General features: G+C 52.3%; 1 protein-coding gene across 1 annotated transcript; it reads left to right on the forward strand.

The window, feature by feature from the left end:
• Positions 1–164: 164 nt before the first annotated feature.
• Positions 165–17,109, forward strand: myo3a (myosin IIIA). Its single transcript, XM_085939745.1, has 38 exons — positions 165–379; positions 1,559–1,574; positions 2,119–2,313; positions 2,386–2,520; positions 3,955–4,059; positions 4,157–4,256; positions 6,005–6,081; positions 6,168–6,313; positions 6,562–6,627; positions 6,703–6,858; positions 6,969–7,013; positions 7,079–7,169; positions 7,343–7,459; positions 7,558–7,662; positions 7,744–7,827; positions 8,021–8,223; positions 8,322–8,420; positions 8,594–8,708; positions 8,847–8,973; positions 9,111–9,321; positions 9,400–9,547; positions 10,268–10,421; positions 10,498–10,586; positions 10,660–10,789; positions 10,856–10,920; positions 11,037–11,078; positions 11,388–11,465; positions 11,541–11,746; positions 11,831–11,942; positions 12,235–12,385; positions 12,461–12,544; positions 12,609–12,720; positions 12,802–13,780; positions 14,156–14,300; positions 15,265–15,356; positions 15,532–15,572; positions 15,903–16,112; positions 16,508–17,109. Exons 2-38 carry the CDS (start codon positions 1,572–1,574, stop codon positions 16,611–16,613), a joined length of 5,124 nt encoding a protein of 1,707 aa, XP_085795871.1. The 5' UTR covers positions 165–379; positions 1,559–1,571; the 3' UTR covers positions 16,614–17,109.
• Positions 17,110–17,337: the final 228 nt, after the last annotated feature.

Below are 17,337 nucleotides of genomic sequence, written 5' to 3' on the forward strand. Positions count from 1 at the left end.
CGGCGCCGGTGTGACCAATACCGGCTTGGCCTGGCCCCCCAGGTGACGACTGTCATGGCAAGTCACATTGCAGAGACACCCGATTATTGCCGTGACAAAAATCCTCTTCGCTCACGTGCAGGAACGCGGCTGACGTCCGCAAAGACGACTCCGCCCTAGTCCATTGCGCGTTTGACGTGAGCGAGCGAGCGAGCGAGCGTGCGTCACAATACGCTGCTGCGTGCAGGAGGAATTTGGAAAAAGAGAAAGGCTTCAAAATAAGCCGTGCAGGCAAAAAGTAGGCAGTGCACGGCTGCAGCCGTTTCCCGTCCAAAAAATCGCGCTCACACAGTCATAAGGCGGGAAACGAACTCCCGCTGTCGGCACACAAGACAGGCAGGCAAGTATACCCACCCCTTCACCATCAGCCAATTTTAGTCCCATATCGAGGAGCTGAGATCAAGTGTCCGTCCGTGCGCCTCATTTCCCAAACGCCACGCATGAATATTTTTGCTGCTCCATGTTTGTTCTTATTTTCTTGTGCTTTGTATTCATGTGCTGTACTTGACGTTGTTTTGTAAGTCCGGTGAAACGTTGACTTGATGGCTTGACTTCCAATGGCTGCCGTTTGACTTGTGAGACAAAGCCAAAGGATGAGCCAGTCAAAGCAAACGTGTCCTTTTGCTCCTCTGCACCCAACAAGGGGGATTTTTCCAGATTATCAGAACATTTTTTTCCCTTCCTGCCACTGAGTCGTGTTCATTAATCGGGGCCTAATCTCAGTCCACCTGCGCGGGTCGTGACGTGGAAGGTATCAAGACCACGAGCGACAAGTTGAAAGCCTTTCGGCACTCTCGAGTCGCTGGCACGGGCTTCGTCAGTAATGGAGGCAGCCAACTCGTGCTGTCGTTTGGGCTCGGCCTTTGCGCTCTCGGTCACATCTTGTATTTGTCGGAAGCAATGCCAGGAAATTAGGAATGCTCCGCTTGCTCGTCTGCCGCAGGCAGGGTAGCTCGCCAAGCGTTGTCCCTCGAGCGTGTCGAGTTAGCTCGCGTAAGAAATAATCAGTCTGGTCTTGGCCTTGCCCCCATCTCACATCAGCTCGTGTCCCCCACCTACTGCCCGCTGACGGCTGGGATAGGCTACAGCACCACTGCCACGCCCGTGGGGACTAAGCAGTTCAGAAAATGGATGGATGGATGTTACTCATGCAATGAAAATAGATGGAAAAGAGAGAGAGTGACTCTTGCTAGGTGGATTCCTTGCCACTGCTCATGATTTGGGCACTTTGTGCGCCAGCCGCTGGCAAACGGCATGTACTAACTGAAAGTAGCGGCAGCAAACACACACACACAGGCACAAGCGCGCAAATCTCCTGGCGAAGGTGTCCGGTGCGAGTCGTCGGGTTTCGCCGACCGCAATGCATAATTGAAGACGTCAGCCCCCCTGCTCCGGTCCGACGCTCAAATGCGCTTCATCTTTGCTTGAGCAAAGGCCCGAGTCACGTGCTGCTTTATCTCTTTTTTTTTTTTTTTTTTTTTTTTTTCTCTCATTTATTTATTTTTTCTCCACTGGACAGGACGAGCCAAAATATGGTGGGTGGCAGCGTTTTGGGCTCCGGAAGGCGTGAGAGGGAAGGTCAGCGAGGGGCTGTAACGTACAGCCTCCATGTGCGCTAGCGCGATGAATGGCCAGGCGGGCGTCTATATGGGGAAAGGCTCATGGTGCCACGCTGGCTAATTCCCGCTAATCCCAGAGCCGCTTTTCCCTGGTAGCCTCGCCGTCAGATTGGCTCGTTTCCCAGCTGCCTTGCCGGGTGGGAAATGGGCTCGGTCTCTGTCAGAGTGTGAGTTTTCCACTTCCTAGTTTTTGGCCGGCCTTTCGGATGGCAGGTTTGGCTGAGCCATTATCCTCTATTTGCAGCGGACGCGCTTCGAGATTAATTCCCCAAACGCAGCCGAGGCACAGAGTCGCCCGTGCGCCTTGAGCCGCAAAGCCAAAACCCTCGCCGGGGGCACGGATCGGACGCTCATCCCAAACCGACGGCACGGCCCGGCCCGGCCCGGCCCGGCCCAGCCGTCCTGCCATCGTTGCCCTGCACCCCTGAATTGTACATGCTGATTGTTTCCCCAAATTTAGTTGTCACGCAGGAGATCCTGTCTCAAAATGTTTCCACAACCCGGGAAATCGATTGTCTTTGACAACTTTCCGGACCCGAGCGACACCTGGGAGATCATCGAGACCATCGGGAAAGGGACGTACGGCAAAGTGTACAAGGTGCTCAACAAGGCGGATGGAAGCAAAGCGGCCGTGAAGATCCTAGATCCGATTTACGTGAGCATCACCGCCGGCGCCCGTCTGTCACGACGCTCGCACGGTTCTTCCATCTCTCGCCTCGTTTGGCAGGACATCGACGAGGAGATCCAGGCCGAGTACAACATCCTGGAGGCTCTTTCTGATCACCCAAATGTGGTCAAGTTCTACGGGATGTTTTACAAGAAGGACGCCAAATGCGGAGATCAGCTGTGGCTCGTCTTAGAGGTGAGAAGCACTTTGTTTGTCTACAAACGGCAGCAGTCTGGCTGGGCGGCATGCAGACCAAAGGTCTGATTGTTCTTTGGGCCAACTTTGCGCGGCGGGCGGCTTACGTAACGCTAAGCTGGAGCGGGGTGAGGATGAGTGGTACAGTTGAGCCATAGGCAGGCCGGCCGGGCGCTTTGTTTGCAGCTGCTCGCTCACCCGTACTGGCCAGAGGGCCTCTCTCTCTCTGGCGCTCTCCGTCGGTCTCTCGCTCGCTCGCTCGCTCTCTCTGAGCCATACCTCTTGCCCTCCACCGCTTCATCTCTCATATTTCACCCCCCGCTGTGCCAGCCAAATGTCAAACCTGCAGGTCAAGCTCGGAGCACAAATGCACACGCTGAGGGGAGCTTTCATTTGGGCTGCCAAGAAAATGTTGTCTTCTCAGTGAGCAACCGGGCTTGTTGGATTTGATGCATTCATGAAAATGAATGGCGCTTTTCGATTCTTCTCATCTGACTTTTGGCACGGGGGAAAGGCCTCGCATCGTTACGGCGCTGTCCCTTGCCATCCAAAGCTTCATGTCATTTTGACAGTCTGCTCAGCTTTGCTGCTTCATTTGCATTTTCCTCCCCAAACTTTCTGTAAATGTACTGCTTTAATCCCGCAGCCCAATTTGCTGCCTGCCAGCTAGTCCGGTGTGTGGCTGAGTGGTGGTGGTGTGTGTGTGTGTGTGGGGGGGGGGGGGGCGGGCAGAGGGATGACATGCACATGACGTCTAGTGAGGCTGCGTTTAGTGTTGCCACCTGATCTTTTTTTTCCCCCTCCTTGGCTTGCTCATTAGCAACAAGCTGCATCCGCCACTTTTCTTTCCTCATTCATGAGGCGGGATGGGGCAGCAGTCTTTCATGTGGCCTGCCTGCCTGTGCACTTCAATTTAGCTGGCGGGCAGCTGCAAAGTGCTTCAAAGAAAGCTTCCCCCCCCCCCCCCCCCACACACACACTTTTATTCTGTCATCAGACATGAAAAGCCAAATGAGTTCCATATAGGACAAAAGAGGCAAAAAAAAAAAATCTTCCTTCTCCAAAATGCCAAAAGATGGGATGGGTGAGAGAGAGCTGCCTTTCATGATGTTTCATCCACTCGTGCCACTTTGATGTGGCGGCCGCTCATTTGCACGACTAAAGGAGCAGCCGACCCGTCGGAAGAAGGTCGGCAAAGGTCACCTTGAAGGTGCGCCCTCTCAAATGTGCCCAACTCAAAGGCGACAGGTGAACATCTCCAGACACAGCCAGCGTGTTCAACGAAACGTTCCGGCTTATCGCCGCAACACGGGGAGGGAGCCACCTTTGCGCCATGCCTCGCCTCGTCTCGTCGTCACATCCTCAGCCTCCGCTAAGGTCGGCCTAACGGAAGCTGTGTCATCGTTTGAAATTGCGCCCGCGTCTCTTTTGTAGCTTTGCAACGGTGGCTCGGTGAGCGACTTGGCCAAAGGCTTGCTGAAGAGGAGCGAGCGCATGGACGAGGCAGTCATCGCATTCATTCTGCATCAGGCCCTCACGGTCAGCCTCCTCCTCGGCCAAGATTGTCTTCCAAATCAGAACAAAGATGGTTTTTGGATGCAATCAAAGCGCTTTGTGCCCCGCTTGCTGTTTTCAGGGTCTCCAGCACCTGCATGCCAACCACACCATCCACAGGGACATCAAGGGCAACAACATCCTGCTGACCACGCACGGAGGCATCAAACTGGTCGACTTTGGTACGTGGAAAAAATGTGCAAAATGTGACCCGAGACAGGGCAGAAGCCAAGTACCGTGACATTTGTTGTACTGTTCCGCAAGCCGCCCAAAAACATGTCACATCAACCGTCCGCGTGTTTTCATGACATCTAAAACCTTAAGCATGCGTAGGGCTGCATCTAGCCTGCGTTTACCTTAAAAGCACAATACAGGGAAGTGCACGCTAATGAGGACAACGGGTGTGTGTGTGTGTGTGTGTGTGCATGTGTGTGTGCGTGTGTGTGCGTGCGCGTGTGGTGAGCAGAGCCTAATGGAATCTCTTAATGTGTGAAGTTGCTACAAAAGAGCTTTTCTGAGAGTCACTCCACCATTCTGAGGCTTACGTGCTAAAGTTTGCATGACTTGTGCCGGCTGGCGTCGGGTGGGTGACTCATCGCTTTGCGTCCCCTCACCTTAAAGCGCATTGAGTGGTCAATTCTGTCTGCCGTGAGGCCCGGAACGCCAAAGAAGCCTCGGCGGCAGCCGCGAACCCCCAGATAGCAGATGAGCCTCCTCGGCTCCTGCTCGTGTCCAATCACAGCCGGTCGGGATGTTCTGAGTCAGCGAAAGGCTCGAAGGGAAACAAAAGTGTTCGCTTTACCGTCACGACGGGATTCATCTTCCCGCCCCCGTACTACCCCGGTGGAGGTGCTTTTGCTACGCTGAGCAGATAAAGCCCTCATTGTGACTCATCACCAGAAAATGCACCAAATAGAAATGCCTGTTTATAAATATTCCAACGGGCGGTTTCGCTAAATCCGGATGATGTCGAGTAGGCACTTGTCAACGACGCTGCGCTATTCTGACACGTCGGCATCATCTTGGGCATTAGCGTGATACTTGCTCGGGGGAAAAGTGTTAAAAATGAACTCAACTTAAATAAACATTGCTAGTATTTTTCACAAGTAATGACTAGTGCCTTTCCCATGATATGGTTTTTGTAGGGGAAAAAAAGTCACTTGAGAAACACAACATCATGATTGTACATTTTGTGGACAGCCCGCAGCCTTCCTGAAAACATCGTCAATCAATCAATCAATCAATCAATCAAGTCAAGTTTATATAGCCCTAAATCAGCCCTAAACCACTGAGCGTCGTCACCCTTCGCAATGTAAAGTACGACATTGTTTGCGTGGCAAACGTTCCTTCGCGGTGTTGCGTATTGTTTGGGATGCCGATGTTGAGCCAGGAAAAACAAAGACGTGGAGTATAGAGTTGGTTCTTTATTGGCAAGATCTCGGCTCGTTTAATGGCAGCTAGTACACGAGGCACGGCAGCAGATGAAACGACAACTTCGACTGGCGGTGATTGAGATCGACATAACGCCCTCCATCTTCAGCCCTTTACCACACAGGGATTCTTGATGTAAGATGCAGTGAACAACAGATAATTCACCTGCACAGTTCTCTTCACAGATCCTGCCCACCAGTCCATTGTCCATTCCTGGTCTAAGCTAACAGAATATGTACACATTGCTGTTCAAAAGTCAAAGTCCGCTTTATTGTCAATTTCACACAAAGAGATCGAAATGACGTTTCCCAGCGTCCCATGGTGACTAGACACCAACACTCGCATCAAAAGCACAAAAACGAACAGACAAGAGCAACCAATAAGTAATAAGCAAATAACCCCAATCAATAAACAAATCATCTCTCTTCAGTGGCAACGAGACGTGCTTCGGGTTTCTCTTTAGGGTGTAGGACATGAAGTTGTGTGTTTTTCACCGCAGGCGTTTCCGCGCAGCTGACCAACACTCGCCTGAGGAGGAACACGTCGGTGGGAACGCCCTTTTGGATGGCGCCGGAGGTGCACCGACGCACTCTTGACACGGGCACTTTAATCGTCCGCTGGGCGCTACTGTCGTCACGGGCTTCTGTTGTTGTGGTGATCAGGTGATCGCGTGCGAGCAGCAGCCGGACTCCGCCTACGATGCCCGCTGCGATGTCTGGTCGCTGGGCATCACCGCCATCGAGCTAGGCGACGGCGAGCCGCCCCTCTCGGAGCTGCATCCCATGAGAGCGCTTTTTAAAATCCCACGGTGAGCCCTTATATCTCATTTCGACGCGCTCTGCTCAAAGTTTTTGCTGCCTTTGCTTATTTCTCCCCACTGGTGATATGTGCGAGGCCTGCACGCACTTGACTCACGCAGCAAAATGCGATGGCCGCCTTGGGCCTTTAGCTGGTCACCTCTCCTTTTATTTCACTGCGGCGCTGTCAGCCGTCCGACTGACTTTTTGGAGCCTGTTTGGGCCTTAACGTGCCAATGCTTCTGTGTGCTTTGGACAGAAACCCCCCACCCGGCCTCCAGCGGCCGGAGTCGTGGTCCGCCGACTTCAACGACTTCATCGGCAAGTGAGTGAGCCCGCCCGCCCGCCCGCCCGCCCGCGTCGTCAGTGCACTCTGAGGCGTGTTCTCCTGGCCGCTCAGGTGTCTCATCAAGGACTTTGAGCTGCGACCCAACGTGGACGACCTCCTCCGGCACGTCTTTGTCCAGCAGACGGTCAGCAAGGAGAAAAAGCTGCAGAGACAGCTCGTCAAACTCGTCAATCTCAACAGGCAAGCGGGAGTCGGCGACGAGAGCGGGTATGCCAAATCCTCACATCATCCATCGCCCGAGCCACACAAGGGAATAAGCTCATGGTCAGATTCGGAGCTTTTTGCCCAGCGCATGATCCCATTTGTGTCATTTTAAGCCATCGCGGCGGACAAGCAGACGAAAGCGGAGACGCCAACGAAAGGTAACCAAATGGCCGCCGCCCTCGCGCGACTTCCTCCCGGCCCGTGTTGATTTCTTTTTTTGCAGGCACGAACGCATCCACACTGAAAAAGGAAGCGACACCGAGAAGGCGCGAGATGAGGGCGACGATCTCGCCGCTTTGGAAGTTCTGGACGAGGTAGGACGAAATCAATTCCCAACTGATGACGCGTGAGATTCCAGTGTGTCTGCAAACATTGTCAGCGCCGCCGCCGCCGCCTTTGACTTTCCAAATTCCCAGCGAGGAAAGCAATTTGTCACCACGGCCCATCTGGTTTGGCCGGCGTCCTTCACGTGCCCGTGTGTTTGCAGAACTCGCTTATCGAGCAGCTTGAACGGCGCTACGGCGGGGATGGGATCTACACCTACGTGGGAGACATCCTCATCGCCGTCAATCCCTTCCGTAGAATGAACATTTACACTCCTCAGGTTCCGTGTCAGTCCACTTTGCTGTGCAGTGCACCGGTTGTTGATTTTCATGACTTGTTTTTTTTTTTTCTTTCCCCCGCCCACTCACGTCCGGATAGTACAGTCAAATGTACGTGGGCGCAAAGCGGACGGCCAACCCGCCGCACATCTTTGCCGTGGCCGACACCGCCTACCAGTCCATGGCGTCGTATAATTCTGATCAGGTGACACTTCATTTTTTTTACGCCTTTTGCTGGTCATTTCAACCGATGGAACACGGACTCCTACCTACCAAACTCACGCAGTGCATCGTCATCAGCGGTGAGAGCGGAGCGGGCAAAACGGAAAGCGCTCACCTGCTCGTGCAGCAGCTCACCGTCTTGGGCAAGGTGATAAAGTACTGGAATACTATCTGTGATTTTCTTTTCCTCTGCGGTGAAACCAAATTGGCTCGAGTTGATCATAACTCTAATAATACTAATACTAACAATAATACGAGCGCCTAAACAAACAAAATCCGCCAGCGATGCTGTTCTGACTTTTAAACTTGACTCGTTTGCTTTTGCTCGCTAACTCTGGCAGGCCAACAACCAGTCCCTCCAAGAAAAGATCCTGCTGGTCAACAGCCTGCTGGAGGCCTTCGGAAATGCCCGCACCGCCATCAACGACAACTCCAGTCGCTTCGGCAAGTACCTGGAAATGAAGTTCACCGCCGGAGGGACGGTGGTGGGCGCCAAGATATCCGAGTACCTGCTGGAGAAGTCCCGGGTCGTTCACCAGGCTGTGTAAATACACGCCGTCTTCATTTTAGGGGGACGGGAGGGGCGCGTCACTCTATGATTATCAGCATCATCGTTCTAGATTCCTCTCGGTGTTCCCGCAGGGGGGAGAAGAATTTCCACATCTTCTACTACATCTATGCCGGGCTGGCCGACAGGAAGAAGCTGGCCCACTACAAGCTGTCCGATAGCAAGACACCAAAGTAGCCCCGATGCGTGCTGGTCCTCTTCTAAGAAAACGCGTTTCATTTGGCCAAAAGCTTGAGAAAGTCCAACAAGCTCGCTCTGTCTGCTCTTGAGACCTTTCACGATATACATTCAGGAGCTCAAGCAGTTGACCAAAAGTAAGCGCTCTGAGCACCACCTCCCTCCACAGGTACCTGTGCAACGAGCACGGCAAACCGGGGCCCGACATTGTGAGCAGCGGCCGCTACAAGGAGCGATTTGACGCGGTGGAGCAGTGTTTCAAAGTCATCGGCTTCTCCCTGGAGGTAAAGCGCCGCTGCCGGCATTGCGTGTCCTCAGCAGTTGCCTCTGGGACGGCACCGTCAATAGTGCTCAGCTTTCGAGCGACGGCGGGAATTCGGGTCGTCTTCTAGTCTGTCTCTAGTGGCGGTTTGCATCGGCAGGAGCTGGGCAGCGTGTACAGTACCCTGGCGGCCATCCTCAAGTCGGGTGACGTCCGCTTCTCCGCCGTGGTCTCGGAGCACCAGACCGACAAGAGCACCGTTGCCAACGTGTCTGTCCTGGAAAGCGGTAAGAAAAATGTTCCTTTCCTCTGTGCAAATGAGAATGCGGATATTGAGATGTTTTCGCTCGATAGCCCGTCTACGTTCTCCTCCCTCCGTGTTACGACTCTCCGCTTCAAGTGTTTGTTCTTCTTGTGGCTCAAGTGGCGTCGTTGCTGCGCATTCGCCCGGATGAGCTCCAGGAAGCCTTGACCTCCCACTGCGTTGTGGCCCGGGGCGAAACCATCGTGCGCCCCAACCCGGTGGAGAAGGCGGTGGAGGTGAGGGACGCCATGAGCAAGGCTCTGTACGGCCGCCTCTTCAGCTGGATAGTCAATCGTATCAACGCGCTGCTGCAGCCCGATGGCCGCCTCGGGTAAGATGACCTTCTGCCGTGGCGTGGCGTGGCGCGGCGCGACACGACCTAAAGCGCTGAACGGGCTCGACCCCGCAGAGAGGACGACCGGGGCTTGAACATCGGCATCCTGGACATTTTTGGCTTTGAGAACTTCAAGAGGAACTCCTTCGAGCAGCTGTGCATCAACATCGCCAATGAGCAGATCCACTTTTATTTCAACCAGCACATCTTCGCCTTGGAGCAGGTACACCCTAACAAGGTGCACAGTGTCCTTCTGCCTCCAATGTTGCCCTTTATTGAGGGTGGAGACAGACCATTCTTCCAAATACCTGCGATTGCAAATGTCGCAAATGCTGTATTTTCTGTCGACAAGTGTTGCCTTTGGCCGATGGGTTTGCGTGACCTTGCGGTTCAGAGGTGACTTCCTTTGGAACACACTTGGCCCAGCTTTGTTCATTTCTTGGTTTATTGAAGACGGACAAGGCAACATAAAACATGTCAGAACTCGCCAAAACGCCATTTTGCACTCATGTCCCAAAGAAAAGACAGCCCGCTGTCATCTTCATTCATGGCATGAATGAGCGGGGCTCATTTTGCCGCTTTTGTGCGGTCCTCACGAAGGCTGGGGGGGTTGCTTCGCCCCCGGGGGAGGGCGGAGAATGCTTTGTTCATGTTAAATGATTTGCTCTCCCCCATGGGGAGCGCCTATAAATCAGCCTAATCGAGGCCGGAGTGGGAGACGGCGGATCTCGTTGGCACCTGGCCGAGATATAAATTTGTCCTCTCGCCACGTCATTTGAAGGGCATTGTTCGTGGATTCAAGCATCAGATATTTTCACCATTGAAGCACATTTCCCGTGCATTTTGGCCTTGTACCTTCAATCCATTCCCAATCTTGGGGCATAGAGACCCTGGAGCGCCTCCATCGCTACACGCCAGTGAGATATCTCCGGCTTGTGTGCAGGATGAGTACCTAAACGAAGACGTGGACGCTCGCGTGATCGAGTACGAGGACAACCGGCCGTTGCTGGACCTGTTCCTGCAGAAGCCCGTGGGCATGCTGGCCCTCCTGGACGAGGAAAGCCGCTTCCCGCGGGCCACCGATCAGACGCTGGTCGGTGGGTTCCTTTTCCCAAAGCTCTCCTAAGTCGCCGGACGAGGTGCAACGGTGACAGACGGCTGTCCTCTTTCCAGAGAAATTCCAAGATAACCTGAAGACCAAAAACTTCTGGAGACCAAAGAGGATCGATCTGGGATTTGGTATTCAGCACTATGCCGGAAAGGTACCTTTTCTTGCGGTGAACATACTTGTTTTCAATCCTGAGTAAAAGAAAACATGGTGATCTGAACTCTTAGGTGATCTACAACACCGCGGGCTTCCTCGCCAAGAATCGAGACGCGCTTTCCGCGGATATCGTGCTCCTCCTGAGGTCCTCGGAGAACGAGCTGGTTCGCAAGCTGGTCACCCACCCGCTCACCAAAACGGGTGAGCTCCACCCCTCTCCTCCCTGGTTGCATTGCCCCATAATGCTTTTGGCTATTGCATCGGCAGGCAACCTGGGCCACACCAAAGGCAAAGCCGTCAACACGCTCCTCACCCCGCGCACCTTCGCAAAGGTACTGGTCCACGAAAGCTGTTTTGGTGTCTCAGCCATTTGCTCTATTTTCCAAAGCAAAGGTGAAAGCCTCTTCTTTGTTTCTTCCTCCCTCCCCCGTTCTTGCTGCATGTCAAGATGGGAGTGCTTACCTTATACACTTGTTTTCCACTTACTGAGGTAACATCCCGTATATTTCACCTGTTGTCGTTTTTTTTTACTTTATTAACCAACGATCCTTAAAGCGATGAAGAAAATACCAAGGTCGGAAGGAAAATGCACTGCTGAGGTGTGACAAGTAAATAGACGAGTAGCAAGCTAATCCGCCGAGAGATGCCTCCATCTTTCTTTTCTGAGCTTGAGGCAGTTCTTTGTCTTCACATCAGCAGCTCGGTGTTCTCATTTCCAAATCCAAATGCCAAGGTGTTGGAGAAGGAACGCTATGTGGCAGTTTTTGGCAAACGTGGTCTTTTTTTTTCCCCCACCCAGCCGATTGAGACGGACGCGCCCTACCATCCTCGAGAAAGCACCAACATGAGACCACAGACAGTGGCGTCCTACTTCAGAGTAAGGCCGCAAACCTCACCTCTCTCGCCAGCTCCGAGACCCGGCCATCAAAGCGCTCCGCTGTGCTCTTTGTAGTACTCCTTGATGGATCTGCTGTCCAAGATAGTGGCGGGGCAGCCCCACTTTGTGCGCTGCGTCAAACCCAACAACGACAGGCGAGCCAACAAGTTTGACCGGGAGAAGGTTGCGCTCCAGCTGCACTACACGGGGATCCTGGAGACAGCCAAAATCCGCCGGCAGGGCTACTCGCACCGCGTTTCCTTTGCTAATTTCCTCAAGAGGTGGTCCGCCCGCCCGCCGACATCCGCTCTCAAACGGGCCTTTGCGCTCCTTTGCGTCCGGCCGACGACCGTGGCTTGTTCCAGGTACGGCATCTTGGCGTTCCGTGCCCACGAGGAACCCCCGGTGACTCCGCAGACGTGCACCTCCATCCTGGAAAAAGCCAAGCTGGACAACTGGGCCATGGGCAAGACCAAGGTTGGGGCAAAGATTCATCAATGCAATTTTCTTGATGTTGCTGTGCCTCATCTTGGGAGATGTCACCTGCTCAAACAATCAAAGTTGATGGAATGGGACAGACAGTCGCAAGCAGCGGGGAGAAGGCCAACACTGAATTCTCAATTGCTCCTCATGCCACCCACGCCCATGTGGCACTTGTCTTTATAGGAGGAGGCTTTTATAGATCTCTATATCTAACCCGTTCCCACAGAGCAGAGAATGTATTGCCACTCATTTTTTCTGTTCTGATATTTCTGAGGTTTTCCTTAAGTACTACCACGTGGAGCATCTGAATCTGATGGTGCAGCAGGCCACGCAGCGCATCGTGCTGCTCCAGGCCTTCGTCCGAGGCTGGCTGGGCTCCCGACACTACCGCCGGCTCTTGAAGGAGCGAGAGAGCGGCGCTCTGGTGCTGCAGGCTGGTGAGTCGTCCGCGTCCTGCCCGTGACCGCAACCTCCCACGGGCGTGCGTGACCTACTTTTCCGCGTACACCTAGCGTACAGAGGCTACAAAGTGCGAAAGAGGGTCTCCGATGACAAGAACCGGAAGCTGGAGACCTTTGTGCTCCGCTTTCAAGCCGGTGAGATTGGGATTGGAAAAGTGCACTTTGTAAGAAATGACACGTGTTTCGTCACCCTTGTCAGTCTGCCGGCGCTATCTTGCCAAAAAGAAGTTCAAGGAATTGGCGGAGGAGAAGCACCGAGCGGCAAGCGAGACTCAGGTGCACGAGGTTGATAAGAGCTTGGAAAGGAAACGGTACGGGAAGCAAGCCGCGCTTCGGCCACCCGTTCGTCGGCTATCGAGAGAGTCACGTGACATTACACCACTCGTTTGCAGAGAAGCCTCGGAGGATGCAGAGAAAGCTTCGAGCGTCGAGCGGGAGAAGCCGCCCCAACCCAACCGGGACATCCCCCGTCAGGCTTCAAGCGACGACGGAACGCCAAGTGAAGAAGAGCAAAACAAGGCCGCCGCGGTCCTACAGAGCAACTTTCGAGGCTACCGAGAGAGGAAGAAGTTTAGGGAGAGAAAGGCGACCGGAGCTGAAGCCGACCCGCGGCCGCTGTCAGAAGAGGAAGGTGTGAGGAGCCCCGAGGATGACGATGAGGATACGTATGAAGCAGAGGACAACCAAGACAGCGACCACACGCAGGTGCCAGATGATGAGGACGACACAGAAGTGGCGGCGGATGAGCAGGCGCTTGGATCCGAGGAACAAGTCCGGCAGACGCTCGGGTCCGAGGAACAGATCCCGCGGGCGCTCGGGTCCGAGGAACAAGTTCCGCAGGCGCTTGTGTCTGAGGAAGACAAACCCGCTGTGGTCCTCCAGAGTAACTTCAGAGGGCACAAGGTGAGAAAGAAGCTTCAGAAGGAAGCCCGGAGAAACATGAACAACCCATATGAGCAGCTGGCTTCCATTGAAGATACTATGGAGCATGGCGGCAGCAGAGACCCGGAGGAAACCAAAGCTGCCCTGGTCCTTCAGAGTCACTTCAGGAGCCACAAGGAACGCAAACGACTTAGCGAGGAAAGGCAGATCCCTGGCAGGAGGACACAAGAACTCAAAGAGGAGCCAGAATCCTATGAGAACCTGGAGGCGCCAGGGGAAGAACCTTTATCTCCAAACGATTTGGAGCTAGAATTAGTAGAGGATGCCTCCCAATTTCTTTTGGAATGTGAGGATGACAAACAGGAGGAAGAAGAGGCTGCGCTAAAGATCCAGAGTAACTTCAGAGGCTACAAGCAGCGCGAGAAAATGAAGGCCAGCAAGAAGGTGGCGCAGGAGGAGGCCCAGCAGCTGGAGACTTTCTCCAAGCAGGTCACTCACAAACACATACAGTGTCCGAACGGAAACTATGTTGAAGTCATTTGTGTGCAAGTATCGTTTTTGGCCACTTAGCTTCGCTATTCTCACATTTACTCTGTGTGTGTGTGTGGGGGGGGGGTGTATGGCATGGCTTTTGGCCGGTGAGGGACATTGGTGCCAGTCATTCAGAGTATAGATCTGACAGCTTCTGTCTCTGTCCTTGACCACTTGGCATACGTGCTAACTCCTGGTCATAGGTTGTATTCATTTTGCGTTAGCATGAACTTAATCCAGTTAATCCATTTTGTGCCCATCCCTGCCTGCGCATGTTAACGGTGAATGGATCGGGCCTTAAGGAGTGATCACCACCAACTTTGTCCGCCGCAGATCGCAAAGACTTCTCACAACTTTGCAGCCCTGCAACAAAAGTTGACGGAGCTCATCCAGGCCCATCGATCAAAGCCGGAGACAAACGGCGTGTTTGTCAAGGGGAAAGCAATGGACGGCATGGCTAGCCAGCTGCGCAAATCACGTAAGAGATACGTCTAGCCAACCGATACAACACAAGTGCACAGAAAGCATCGTATCCAACCGCATTGTCCACAACTGGAGTCTTTTTTTTTTTTCTTTCCACAACTGGAGTCTTTATTTTTTAGACACAGCACGCACAATGTGCTTTCTTTCAGCAAAATGCGTCGGTGTCATTTCCTGCTGAAAGATTGAAATTTGATTTGCAAATGTTTCCAATGCGAGCACAATCTAGAAGAGCGGAGAGGATATGTCTACACGGCTGGTTTTGGGCATGCCTTTTCAACTTTCCCTTTACTGACTTTTCCTTCAGAGAACATATGGCCCAAGGTCTTCTGTAAACTCATATTCATATCCCTAATCATTCGTTCCATCATCATTGCGCAATAAATGTCTCGCGAGAAAGTTCGTCAAAGCTTAATCGCATTGCGTGACAATTACAGCTGGGAATTCATCGGCGGCGTCAACGCGGAATTGTTGCGGCAATATAAAATGACCTTTGTAATGACATTGTAAACTTTCTATTCGGTTGGCTTTTCTTCACCCGTTCCCTCTGAACGCCATTCATAAGAAGTAACTTGGAAAGGTCCTCAGGAGAAGGTTGCGGCCGTCCATCAAAAGCCATCCATCGCCGCGTGCTGAAAAAGCACTTGAGTAGAAGTGCAGATCCTCGTGTAGAAAAAAAAAAAAGATGCCGTTTCTGTGTAAAACTACCAGTGCAAGTACTCCAGGTAGAGAAGTCAAAGTTTTGGCAGAGTATCTGTTGGCAAATTCACAGTGCGAGCAAGGCCCGAGGTTCACGTGCCCTGCGGATAGAGGTCAGCTCTATGGACAAAGGTCGCGCCCGGGTACAGCGCCGCTAAGCCGGAATGAATTAACTTTGTGATCCCCGCTTGAATTGTCAAATGATGCGGCCGGCCGGCCGGCCGGCGGCTTTTTGTGAAATGTTCTTTTGTGCACCCTTTTAGCAGACAAACGACTGTCGAGGCCACCCCGCCGCAGCCTGCAGCCCAAGAGCCTCAACACTCCCGAGGACTCTACCTACTACTCCTTGATTCATGTGAGTGGCGTGCCAGATGTCGGCCCCGCACCTTTGAAGGCTAAAGCTAGCAGCGTGTTCCTTTCATACTGAGCATCGAGAAAAAAGCTTGACAGGGAACTAACTAAGTATGCATAGAGCAGATGTTGACACTGCAGATGGTGACGGCTGCTGACATGTTCACGCTTGTCCTCAGCACTCCGTCCGGGATGACAAGCGCAAGCCCAGGAAAGAAGCGTAAGTGCATTTCATATCCTATTAAGCCTCCTATGTGAATGTATAGCGCTGATGAGATGAGATGAGAGGGGACTTATAACAGCCAAATTGAACTTTGGGTACTTTTACGTACGTGTGACCGGCACAAATATGAGAGTGTGAGAAAGAAAGGTCGCAAGCCACAATTTGATTTCCAAGAACTTAAAGTGAGGGAGTGAGTGATAGGGAGGGAGGGCGCGGTCGGTCCAGGACACACTGCAGAAGCACTTCTCAGAAACGCTTGGTGCTGGTTTCACCAAATGGTGTAAGCAAGTATCAGCCTACATTTTGGCCCCTATTCTCACTCGTCAGTCCAGGTAAACTGGTGGATGTGGACCAGCACTACTACCAGGCTTTGCCCACCAGCAAGTCCACGCCCACCCTTGCCTCCGAGGAAACATTGTCCAATCGCGGCATCCGGCGCAGGTTGTCCGAGGACCGGATCCGCTCTGTGGGGACAGAGCCCGAACCTGCAGAGACAGAAGAATCCAAGCCGCAGTCCAAACCTGCCATAAACAAAAGGTGTACCCCTCCCCCCTTCGCTTTCTATGCAGTACTTGGATTTGTAAAGTTTGCTTTTCGCTGAAATAGAGCTTTGGAAGTTCAGTGACATGAGCAAAAACAAACGTGGCATCACTCTGAGCTTGTGCCTTTAAACATCTTTCTTCATATACTGTATGTAAAAATCATTTGCTCATCCGGGGAATCTCCGTAAAAAGAAACGAGTTCCCCGAGCGAGCAGATCGCGCGGCGTGATAGCAATTTCAAAGCGAGCTAATTACGGAAGAGTGGTCGTAGCATCGTGAGGATGCCCACGGCTGGCCCGCCGCGTCCGTGAAGTCTTTGCTGCTTTCCAACGTCTCATTTCCAACCCGGCAACGGGTTTCATCTGTGTTTTTGTGGCGCTCCATTGCCAGAACGGCGTCTGCCGGTGCCGATGACAACCCGCACGACTTCAGGCACCTGCTGCGAAAGACCTCGCAGAGACGAAGGCTCATCCGACAGTACCGAGCAAAGGACTAAACTTTTCCTTGGTTTGGTTTGGTTTTGAATCATAGGACAGCGACAATGGCATTAAGTCGAGTCACACAAAAAAAAGCTGACCAATGCGAATTTTTCCAGCAAGTGGAACTTGCCTGTGAATAATCAATAAGCTTGATAGCAAACAGCCCTACCTGATTGCAGATTGTTTGGTGTCACATTGGCTGTTAAACACAGCATCACTTGCAGCCTGCCCATCTGCGCTCTCTTTTCAAGTGGTCTCATCTTTTTTTTTTTTTTGGGTGGGGGTGTTCCTGGCCCTTAAGATCTGGGGTGTCAAGGAAACCCTTTAGAGACTTTTCTGTGATGAAGGGCGAGAGACTTAACCCGAATCCCTGCAAATAAAAGCCTTGCAATTTAGTCTACACTCTAAAATGTCATTCAGGGCCTTAGTATATATCACAATATTAAAAAAGTATATTCACTTTTTAAAATCTCAGATCATTTGAGTTGGATATAACGAAATAAATGTTGAAAAATGTGATCATTATTTTTGCCTTATATTTACTGATATTTATTCAGCTTGTTTGACAAAATAAACGAGTATTTCACAAACTCTAATTCTAAGATAATCATAATATATTTAGTAAATACCAGTCCGAATATTTGAGTATGGGTCAATCATAGTGAAGAGGGAGCAACAGCAATGTGGACATGTTCTATTAGGGTGGGTGGACAATCTCTGTACAATATGATGCTCATATAT

The sequence above is a fragment of the Syngnathus leptorhynchus genome, chromosome 19 (genome assembly GCF_054491065.1).
Source record: "Syngnathus leptorhynchus isolate UIUO chromosome 19, UIUO_Slep, whole genome shotgun sequence".
Classification (NCBI taxonomy): Eukaryota; Metazoa; Chordata; class Actinopteri; order Syngnathiformes; family Syngnathidae; genus Syngnathus; species Syngnathus leptorhynchus.